The 11618-nt window shown below is 45.4% G+C and overlaps 2 protein-coding genes across 2 annotated transcripts; one reads left to right on the top strand and one right to left on the bottom strand. All coding sequences in view use genetic code 11, as the record gives it.

Moving 5' to 3' along the window:
* Window positions 1-121: 121 nt before the first annotated feature.
* EGR_08054 (hypothetical protein) lies at window positions 122-5279 on the bottom strand (the record flags this gene model as incomplete). The annotated part of the gene is made up of 4 exons (XM_024497303.1): window positions 122-345; window positions 3528-3774; window positions 4642-4755; window positions 5076-5279. The coding sequence occupies 4 exons, from the start codon at window positions 5277-5279 to the stop codon at window positions 122-124; spliced, it is 789 nt and encodes a 262-aa protein (XP_024348302.1).
* Window positions 5280-5998: 719 nt separating this feature from the next.
* Window positions 5999-10022, top strand: EGR_08053 (Thyroid hormone receptor alpha-A; the record flags this gene model as incomplete). The annotated part of the gene is made up of 6 exons (XM_024497302.1): window positions 5999-6596; window positions 7740-8000; window positions 8068-8906; window positions 9137-9256; window positions 9335-9605; window positions 9703-10022. 6 exons carry the CDS (start codon window positions 5999-6001, stop codon window positions 10020-10022), a joined length of 2409 nt encoding a protein of 802 aa, XP_024348301.1.
* Window positions 10023-11618: the final 1596 nt, after the last annotated feature.

The following is an 11618-nucleotide window of genomic DNA, read 5'->3' as shown; positions in this document are numbered from 1 at the left end:
AAAAGACTGCTCCGAATACCGGCAATATGGACTGACTACTTGCCAATGACTGCATACCTCAGTGCAGCACTGTCGAGGGTTGGAATAAGAATCTCCTCATCTCTCAACAGGGTGACTTCAATTAATTCCGCTTGCGAATGAACCAACCACATGAGAGACCTGAGGCAGTGAGTTGAGGCCAGGTCAGCGAAAGTGAGGAGAGGTTGAGTGAAGGTCGGCTGAACTCAATGCCATCACTTGTCCACATCTGAGGCGACGATGCGGTGGCCGAGCCATGCAAAAGCAACTTCATTTCATCCACGCAGAAGATCGGCAGTGGAGGCACGATGACGGAAAAGGGGGAAACTGGAGTAGTCAAGGTAGTAGAAACCCAACATGGTAAGCGTCTACCTAGGCAGAATCATCTTGCATAGGCAAGAATACCAAAATGCATTTCCAGCTGGCATAACTGTTGACGCGTTGATTGCTTCACTGAAATGCTGCCGACGACTCCTACAATGCAACCACCAAAGTGCCTCGTGTTTGTTAACAAGAGAGTCAACATGAAGTGAACAGAATCCACAATCAGCTATCAATAAGAAACTGTAAGTTTTGAGAATGTTGTGAAATGATTTAGAAGGATGGTAAGTGAGAAGCCTGTACAATGGAGTAGTGGACCTTGAATAAGCGTCTCTTCTATTTGAACTCTTTGGATTTTGATGTAAGATAATCATTCGATCTGCTCTTTTTGCTTCACCACACTTGTCGGTCAGTTCTTTCTTTTTCACCTCTGACCGATCCACTCTACAGTAGATCTGCTTTGCTGCAATGCCCTGACGTGGCAGGATGTTTCACTTTGATGTATTGCTTTGTGTCAAAGCACAGCCAAATGAGGAATGGAATTGATGTCTTGTGTTCACCTTGGAGTGAGGTATGTTTGACGGAAGGCAGAGTAGCACGAGACTGATGTCCTCAACAGTGGCTGGAAGTAGAATGATGTTGTGGATAGTGGAATTGTGTGCTTGAATGGTACATGCATTTCACATGGCGGGTAGCATTCACATGCATGGTGGCTTGGAGTTCAAGAACGCGACTGCAACTGTGCTATCAGTAACCGAGGCAAGTAGGAAGCTTGGAAAAGAGTGAGAGGATGGTTAAGTGCTAAAAGAAATGATTTGACCTCCAATCTCCCTATTTATTAGTAGGGGCTGTAAATTAATGCGATTAAAATTTGGTGAAAGTAAGGGTAGAAACGCAGTTCCCCATTTGGCAGGAATAGAAGTAGAAGAGGAACAAATGAGCTGCAATTTCAACGCAATCTATCCTTAGACTGACCCGCATAAATATCCAATTTTTGCGCATATCCATATTACAGTGGTACATGAAATCTGTATGTCGTGTCGGCTGGAGCAATCATTGAAACCTCTTGGAGGATGTCCGCCGAAAACGTCATTGATGGAACATCATAGTAAAGGAAAATGAGTGGGGATGACAGGGTCGCAGTGATCTCAATTGGCGCCACTTTTGAAGAGGGTTGAAATAGACGTGGGAGCACCGCTGATTTGATAAAGAGATGGAGTTCATTTTGAGGTGGATCTGCCGTGCATGTATGTGACATTTTTGGCAGTAAATAAGGTTGAGCTTGAAAGCATTCATGTTGGCATACGGAGATCCGGCACTTCAGCCTAAGCATGTTCGAAAAGCTGGCCTGCTTCCCCATCTACTTGCCTGTCCTACTGTTTTGCTTACAATATTACACGAACCTTCGCTTAAGATTATATCCATCCCTCTCATACCTAATCACCCATCAATTTTATCCGCAGGATGAATGTCCACTTCCAAGGCGGACTATGCATCGAAAGTGGTCTACAATGACGCCTTCCACGCATTATTCAAATGTTCGGAGTGATAGATATCGAGTTTATGACACAGAAATGGAGCCACTACATTCATCTCCGAGACAATTGGACATCATTGCATCAAGGACTTCGGTAGTGAATATGTGAATAGATGACAGTGGATATCCGCGCAGTTTACGCCTTCGGTGGAAAGAACCGTTGTCCATTTTCAGGCACGCCTGCTTGCGCCACTACTACAGACTGCCAAACTGCCTCAAGGTGGATGGAAAAGCTCATGAGATGTGAGTAGAGTGTAAGGCGTAGGCCACTAAACCATTGCCCCTACTATGTGTGATGTTTCCACGGTAGTTTACTTCTAAACACGAGTGAGTTGAGGTGAAGGATTTCACCTCTCTTCCCTCCCTCTTCAATTCCTTCATATACCCCTCATCCTCACATTTCCATCCTTTCCTCAGTCACACTTTAGTTCCTGTTACGCCATACCACATCCCACCATACAATGTCATTCTCCCTATCATGCAAGTAGCACTGACAGTTCGATCGAAATGACAGCAACAACGACATCTCGACCTCCGCGATGTTCTCTGTAGACCTGTCCTTCTACCTACTCTCAACAGTGATGGTATAGCAATCACCTTACATCCCTCTCAGCTCTATTTTATTCGAACTCGTGCACTGAAACTGCTCTGGCTTTGCAGCCTTATCCAGCAGTTGATGTGACGCAGACTACATGGATTGAAATAAGGTGGAAGGTACTCAATTTATTCTTTGATGCAGTCGGTTGGACCCGTAACTGCACCCGTGTGTGATGTATTTAATTGGCAAAAGATCATTGCATCGCACTGATGCACAAATCGTGTTGATTCACAAAAAACAGGTTCGGGTGCGCCTCAGACAAACTCAGCTGGTGGTCGAAGGTGGCGTGGCGATCACAGAAATGAGACGATCTTGTGGGTGATTTAGCATACTTCAGTTACCATCGCCTCAGTGTTGACAAGAGTGAATCAGACAATTGATGGATGCTTCTGCAATTGCATAAAGCTTGACACCTTCTGGTCATCATCCGATTGGTCGAGTGGTGACAATGTCACCCATTTCAAGGAAGTAATTTGTGCTGGAAGATGAGGCCTCAGGTGGATGGAAATTCACCTTCGGTGTACAGATTAGGAGGAATCATCGTTGGGGCTGCGGTGGATAGTTGAGTTAGGTGAGGTGCGGTGAAGATGAGAGCTGTCAAACTCATATATCTCCAAGCCTGTGGATTGCATAGACAGTCTCCATTCCGACAAACTAACAAACACGGTATTCTGAATGAGGTGGCAAAAGTGATTTGCTGAAAGTTCCAAGAAACTAGTGGTCCTAAAAAAAGTGATGGACTGCTCTTATTGTCAGGAATCAAATTTGGGAAACAACAAAGGGGGATTTGAAGTCAAAGGTGAAATCGAAATTAGAGGGAGGAGAAGAAGAAGTGAGTCTATCTTGGACACAATCTGACCTGCAAATGGCCTTCATAAAATATTCAGATTCTCAAATGGGCAATTTGCTGTGGCTAGTCAATCCAATGTGGTATGGGTGACAAAAGAAGGGGCGAACGATTGCAGGACGTGTCCAAGATGCTGGTGACGTCCTAAGTATGCAGTAGCTGACTACCTGCTTAAATGACGAATAGGACGGAATAGAGCAGATAACCTGACCGGCAGGACGAATGAGCTAACCCCTGAAAATCATCAGCTGTAGGGTCACTGACGGAGGCAGGTGGAACAGGGATTGACAAGAGATGATGGTCAGTCATGGTGGGTCCTTTGAATGAGGTGATAACCTTAGTAGGGGTGACAGGCCACTGAAATGTGAGTTCGCATTGATACGTCTTTACCTCACTGTTGCTAGGGTTAATGTCATGGAGTCGCATCCAGGTGGAAGAATTTCGACAGCTGGCCTGTAGGGACATGCCAGCTACCCATCGACTGGTCCCTCTTATGATATTCTCCGCCATCCTCAATCCCATTTCAGTGTTTCCAATCCGTGATGCGTTAGATGATGAGCATTGCTTTCGTCCTACTCTTGGAGGACCTAGCTTCTGGTGCAAAAATAAGGCGACCGATGTGTATGTTGACAACGTTCTCCTCTTCGGTAGGTTTTGATGTGTTCCACATCTCCGCTTTAACTCCATCGATCCGTAGTCAGGGTCAGTAGCGTGAACCACCAACTTTGAGCCGAATTTCTTTACTTTTACTTTATCATCCTCTTCACGATGCAGTATTTATCACCCTAGTCAGACTAATCATTCACAACATTACTGGGTCATGGACATTGGTCTCCGACTGCGGTTTCTCCATATACTCCACTAGAGATTTGACGAGAGGAGTATTTGCAGCTCTGGGGCCAAGTTAAAGTCGGCCCTTAGAGCGCTTAAGCTCTGATCTCAGTAGTAAAATGCACGTTTAAAGAGGTCGATGGTTAAGCATTCCTGAGGCTTTATGTGATATCCCATGGTTTGAGTTTTGAGTGATATGTTTGTCAGGGCATGACTACCAGACGCACCAAAGAGATTGGTGGGGCTTAAAGCAATTAGAAAATTGATGGATTATCACGACCAGTAAGGAAGAAGGAATCATCCCCAAACAATAAAACATCTGGGCTATGTTAGTCGATTTGCCTCTATTAACCTACCACTAAACGTCCTAAGCAGGTGCACAATCTTTCACGTTTTCTTCCTGGAAAATGGGGACAGTCGTTGAGGTCGTCCGACTAGCACTACTCCTAGGCATCCTATTGTGGTTCATTGAGCCACTCGTCCAATGACCTGACACTTCACCCAATGATTTGATGACATGTGGCGCAAGCGTGACTCATTGGTTAGGTTAGGCTGGTCGCCAAATTTTCCTTGCCATTGGGAGGCTTCGAGGGGACCAAGGACCTAGAGGGGAAGGAATAAACAACATAACTGAGGCATGCTTTAGCTGAAGCATTTGTTTAATCAGAGTTCACATTGCACGGGACCACTGAATGAAAGCGGCTCAGGTGATGAGAGATATGTGATGCTGGAAATTAGACGGCGTTGTGCCCACGAGGGCTGTGTAAGACCCCTAATTCATTAGCCAAATACTAAACCAACTGCCTGGATAACTAGTGTTTGGGGATGTAGAAGAGATGCGGGATCATTGGAGAAGAGGTTTTGATGGAAGTGATTTAGCGAGTTCAGTGGGTGATGGGGATTATCTTTGGGTGAATGCGTACCTGGACATTGTTCACACCTTGCCAACACAAGCATTTGGACATGAGTGGTTGACTGACTGACTGACTGACTGACCGACTGGCGATTTGCTGGAGGAGCTTAGGTCCAATCGTGGAGGTGGTGACATAGTTCAGTGTGCGGTAAGTGTGTCGTACAGATAACGTGAAGCTCAGTGATTGTGGTGGGACATCTGGTTGAGACACCATTACACCTGCTGGAGGGAGACAGCCTCATCTGTGGTGGTTATGCTCCTTGTGCCCACCGTCCACAGGCTTCGGCAGTAATTGCTGCGAACAATCAGCTCGTGGGATGCCTAACAGACACATAAGAACAGTGGGTACGTACAATCACTAGTCAGAGCTGGTAATTTCAGAGGGGTAGCCCACACTGGGAAGGAAGACACCCTTTTACTTATGGCCAACTGTGCAGGATCTTCCAGGATGGTTCAGCCTAAATGACAAGGATTTCTTCGTCAGAGCCCTCCAGACATAATTTAAACGCTTAATGGACAGTGGAAATCGACCAGGCGCCTATGTCAAAACGGGTCACAATTTTAACTAGCCCAGATGCCAGGCTTTGACCTGAGCTCTCACGAACATTAAGAAATATATTCTAAATTCTTCAGACCTTCATGGTCTCACATTACTGTCAGCCACGATTGATCATATGGCCTCGTTTCAATGTAAATATTTGTTTAAAAAAATACAAAATTTTAGAGCACTTCCGCTCCGGTGGATGAAAGCTTCTAATGCAATTAAACATGCCTTCCACGCATGACCTCACGCCGTAGCCAATGACCCCTTCTCTCATTACAGCCAATCAGATTTAAATATAGCCTTGGGTATCGAATGCATAAATATCGCGGTCATGACCTGGAGTAAGCAGAGTTAAACGCGCTGAATGTTGGTGTTAGCTGGCGCATCGCATGAAAGCGAAAATAGAGCCCGATGAAGTGTTGGAGGAAGGGCTGAAGACTTCACTCCCTTCCTCCTCGTCCTCTACCTCCGTGTCCAATACATCCTCTTCCTCATCTGGGGTTACCATACCCGCACCCGCTGATAGTAACGTGTACACTCAGTTCAACTACCTGTATCCTGTTACCACCGCCTCTTCCTCCAGCGCTGATAACAATGATAGTGGTGCTCCGTCTTCTTCAAGTTTTATCGGCCTTCCGTACTGGTCTATGCCTTCTGCATCAGCGGCATCAACTATACCCGGTAACGGAGGCGGACTAGATATACCCAGATATGAACAATATCCCGCTTCGGGTTACTATCAGCAACCCACAGATGCTTCAAGATCGCCCTATACTCCGATGATCATTCCTCAACAATTGAATCCCGGTTACTACGGTCAGACCACATCAATGCCATTGCCACCTCAGCAACCACGACCGCAGACATCACAAATGCACCTAACACCTAAGTACCCACAGCCACAGGCGAAGTCAAGTGTGAAGAGAAGGGTCCACGACACTATCGCCACCAGTTCCGCCAATCCCACTCCCACCAGGCAAAGGAAAAGTGCGTCTATTTTATAGAACCCCTTTTTTCCTTTTTTTCTATTCTATGCTAGTTAGATCATGGCATTAGCTTGCTGAACAAGGTTTATTAACCTCATTACAGGTGCTACACAGCTAACAAAGGAGGTATTAAGTGCGATTTTTACTGGTGTTCGACTTGGTTATTTTACATCCACCTCAATAGACCAACTAATTCCTCTAGTTGTCAAATCCTTCATCAGAAATCGATAAGCAGCGGGATGAGCTAAACTCCCAATTAGCGCTCACCTGACTGGCGACTTGTACTCCGGCGTCGAGGGGATGAGGTGTGCTTATCGATCAATTTGCATTACCGTTAGAGGTACGGTTTTATGGTCAAAAACCCGCATATCATCGAATGACCTGACCTGGAGTGTGGTGAGTCACTCCCTCACTCACTAAGCGGGCAGGACCATAAATGTGTGCGGCGGTCGGAGGGCTATATGCCTGTGCGTGCTAGCGCACGTGCACAAGTACCTGGGTCTAGTGACCCTCCTAACCGTCGGAATATCGATTCTCAATTCTACGCCACCAAACGCATTCGGCAGTGATTGGTCCATGTGCAGTGCGCTAAAAAGGATAGTTTTCATGGTATTTTGGCAGAATGTGATCTGGAAGCAAAGTGAGAATGGCATGTTGATGAGCTGACTACTTTTCGTGAGGGTTTCACTGTCAGCTTAATTCGGCTAAGATTTTGTGCTGCGAAAGGATGCCTCGTGAGTGACAAACTAAGGTGATGATTAGAGCCTAGCGAAGAAGCTGACGCCAGACGAATTGCTCCCCCAAGTCAATGCGTAAAGCTCATAGAAGTGCGATAATTCACTTCTGGTCATATTTTGCAGACACCTTACCATACCTCCCATCGAGATTTAAAAGGTAAACATTTGAAGGAGAAAATCGCAAAAATCCATTTGACTAAATCTTCTACTAAAATTGAACTAGTAGTATCGGCTCGAATACTGAAACTACTTCTCTTCAGATGGCTTATTTAAATTAGGCTTGATAGCTGAACCCTGCTGTTTTATTGCTTGCGTTTGATTCCATTTTGAAAGTTGATTGCTATGAGTTAAGTGGCGAAAACGTGCTAGGCAGTATTTGCTTCCACTCCTGTAACCCTTTTTGTCAGAAGAACCCTACATTCCGAGCTACATGGACACCACGAATGGACCTGAACCGTGCGTTGTTTGTGGTGACAACGCAACCGGCTTTCATTATCGTGCGATGACTTGTGAGGGCTGCAAAGGATTCTTCCGCCGTTCAGTGCAGAAGAAACTCGAGTACACCTGTAAATTCAATGGAAACTGTTCCGTGGGTGACAAGCAAAACCGAAACAGCTGCCAGAAGTGCAGATTTGACCGATGCATCAAGGGTGGAATGGCAATGGATTGTAAGTGTGGTGGTTCATTTGGTTAATACAACCAGGTTTTCGGAGCTCAAAAGGACACCTTTTTCAGTGGTACTGGACGAGGACAAACGTCTAGCAAAGCGGCGATTAATTGAGGCGAATCGGGCTCGAAAACAGGCAGAAGCGGCTATGGCGGCTCCACAACAGCCACCTCCACCTCAACCACTGCCACAGCCGAGACAAACTTTAATCCCGAGCACATTTTCACCTACTACTTCTTATCTCCCTCACAAACCTGAGACAATCAATCCCTCCGATTTCCTTTCCTCCTCGCCTTCTTCTTCATCAGCCAACTCCAGTCTCTATTGGAATTCGGCAGGGGTCTCTCACAACCTGCCCCACCAGCAGTATCCCTCTTCCTCCTCCACTTCAATGGTACAGTATCAACAGTCCCAACAGCAACCTCAGCCAGATGCAAATTTTCATATCCTGGAGCAGGTTTCACAATTGATGCCGTCGAAGGAGGCTGCGATTATGGCAGCAATCGCAGCAGCCGCGGCATCGGCTTCAACATCGGCCTCACCCCAGAAATGCGATACTCCTACCAACACCATCACTACAACGACTACAATAACCAGACCCTCCACGAGTTCGGAGGCCAAAGTGCGGAATACCTCGGCAGCGACGAGTGCAACGTCAATGGCGTCAGTGGCCCCAGCGACAGCTGTGGCAGCAGCAGCGTCCAGCTCCGATGAGGTTCCGCAACCTGCTCCAGGTTTGGAATCCTCTGCTGCCATTGTAACCCCCTCTGTTAGCGCTGCCGCTTCGGCTGCAGTTAGCATGGGCTCTGCGAGCTACAATGGAATTGCCAAGGCGCTGACCGAAGCCTACAAGTCAATGTCTATCACCGCTGTGAAGATAGGAGATGCCATGAAAAAGATAAGTGAGGTGAGGCGATACTCCTTACTTGTGCTCACAGTAGCTGCAAGGGATGGTGTAGTAATTGACTTCCCTCTGTTGAAGGAGCTACAGGTTGTAGTTGCAGAGAGGTTTTAATATAGGCCGTCACCGAAGTTGTGATGATCCAGACTTGGTCAGACCCTCTAGAAATGTGCTGTGATGTGGATTCAAGCCAAATAGTAGAGCTATAAGAAATTTTCCTTTCTTTCCTTTTTCAGAACAATGATGCCGATCAATCAGAAAAGATGAATACCCTTCTAGAAGTAGTCAGTAATGTCATCAAATCAAGGATCTTGGACGTCTTGTCGTTTGCCAAATTCGTGCCTGGATTTTTGCTGGTAGGTTGAGAGTGCCTTTACCTGTCCGCTTTCACTTATGCTTCGTTTATTAGCTCATCCACTTTTTTTTTCATTAAGCTCTCCGTCCGAGATCAGACACGTCTACTACAATCGTCTCTACTCGATATTCTCACACTACGCGCTGTAGAAGCTCTTTCCAGGAAAATGGCTAGATCAACTATTAATCGTGAGGAAGATGACAGTGAGAGTGACAACCAGTCAGTCACCACAAGCAAAGCTTACGCCTTTATTGCCAGATCAGCTGATGGAAATTCAAAAGCCATTCGTGATTTGGCAAGGAAGGTTCTGCTTTGGAAGTTGGATGTAACAGAGCTTGCCCTCGTAGCCAGTATTCTTCTGACTTCAGGCAAATGACATGAAAAGACTTCAGGTTTATACTAATGTGGGTGTAAATAATCGTATTTTGTGCTCTTTTCTTGTTTCAGATCGTAGTGATGTTAGTGACCCTGGCGCTGTAGTGGCCATTGAGACGCTGCTAACCAACGTGCTTGTCTCCCATGTGATGAAGGGCAATATGGACGGCGTCAAATTGAGAAGGCTGTTTTCTATGTTCTCCGAGATTCACAGTATCACCATTCGGAATAAGGAGGAGTTTGTGGAACATTTACACGACGAAGTGGATACCAACGAGCACAAGTACTTGAGTGAAATCCTATTGGCTGGGAGTGAGGATGAGGAGAGCGTGATGGTGAAGAGCGAGGAGGTGGCCAGTACCTCCACTTCTAAGTATGTTCGTACGGCCTAAAACAGTACAAATTTAGTCTTTCTTATCACCCCCCCGCAACAACTATTATTTGTGTTTAATTAGCTCTGTGAACCGTCTAGAAAAATAAATAAATGTTTTTTTTCCTTTCCTGGTAAAATTATTTTTACTTTAAACTGAATCGCTGGGTTTTAAGTAGTCTTCGTGCCTTTCGTCGTTTCGCTTAAAAAGGTTGAGGGAGAATGTTTAAGTCATGAAGGCATGTCACTATGGCGATACCAAAGTTTTAAATCCAATCAGCGCCAATCAGGGAGTAGGTGTGTGGAACAATAAGTAGTAATGGGCAAAGTATCCTGCAAACGAAAGTTGTGAAATCGAGCCCCCAGGTAGGGGAGTTAAGTCACAGTGAGTCACTTAAATAATGCAACCGTCTCTAGGTAAGTGGTAGTGGCTTTGCCATTCCACAGCCTCAAAGGTCACTTATGTGAATATCTGGACAGTGCGCGGAACGCCTGATCTTGAATGGCCGTTGGGAAGTCCGTCCTGTTAGGGGACACTCACGCTAATTCTAGTCCTATATAAGGAATTTCTTTATATTAGTTGACCGCTATGACAACTGCCAAAATATGGGGGAAGGGAGGCGGGCTATGTAGAAAAATGGTTGCAACTTCCATCCCCAAAAACGAGGTCTTGAATATATATCCACCAGCCACCTTTTATATGACCGTCTCTTTGTACCTTCCTCAAAAATTAGCATAGTTATTTTAAAATACATTTATTAAAAGTAAAAAATTTCAACCGGAAATAAAAATTGCAATTTTTTCCTTATTTAAAGGGATATTTGGGCAAAAATCTGCACCATTTGTGCAGGGGCTATTCGCTCCACTTGTTCCGCTTGTTTATCGATTTTTAGCTTGATGATCAGGTGATTGCCGCAAGCTGTAGACGGGTGGGGTGGTTTATTGGAAAATCGATAATGCGCATTCGCCGTCATGTGGCCAGTGAATGAGTCACCAAGTGGACATCACCTGATCACCTGTAAACCCTTTTTAATTGGCTTAATTTTTCCATTAAATGTCTCTTTATTTTTATGGATTTTCTGAGGAATGAAAATTAGAATCGTGAAATTCACCTGCGTAGTAAAGAAGAGATAGCAGACTGGACGAATACTACTTAATTATCTTCTATAAATTCGTGGAGTTAATCGCTTTTTCTTCGTTTGATCTTCCTTCCCCTAATCAGTAGTCGCGGGTACCTGCTAGAGGGAGTTCTTACTCCAGCAGTTTTTCATTCAGCTCTAGTCATTTAGTCACAATTATTGTGGGTGGAACAGCTGCGTCTAATTATAAGCTTCAGTTGTGGGGTCAAATGCATCGGTAGCGCACACATGCGCACACGAGGTTTAAGGTCACGTTGAGGTAAAAACGCGCTCAGCGTCGTGATTGGTGCGTATAGCTCTCTCTCACCCCTTTCTCTTGCAGTGCTAATAGCAACGAAGTGACATGGCCGAGGCAGGCTCCAACCGGATTTTAAAGAAAGAAATGTTTTGAGCAGACAGGGGTTTATTCTCAAAAAAATTTGGGCTAATTTAACTTTTTATTCATCTTATGAAAAATTATTTCTAAGCTTACGGTGCAA

The sequence above is a fragment of the Echinococcus granulosus genome, assembly GCF_000524195.1.
Source record: "Echinococcus granulosus chromosome Unknown EG_S00094, whole genome shotgun sequence".
NCBI lineage: Eukaryota > Metazoa > Platyhelminthes > Cestoda > Cyclophyllidea > Taeniidae > Echinococcus > Echinococcus granulosus.
The sequence above is the reverse complement of the archived record's forward strand: the minus strand, read 5'-3'. Positions and strand labels throughout refer to the sequence as shown.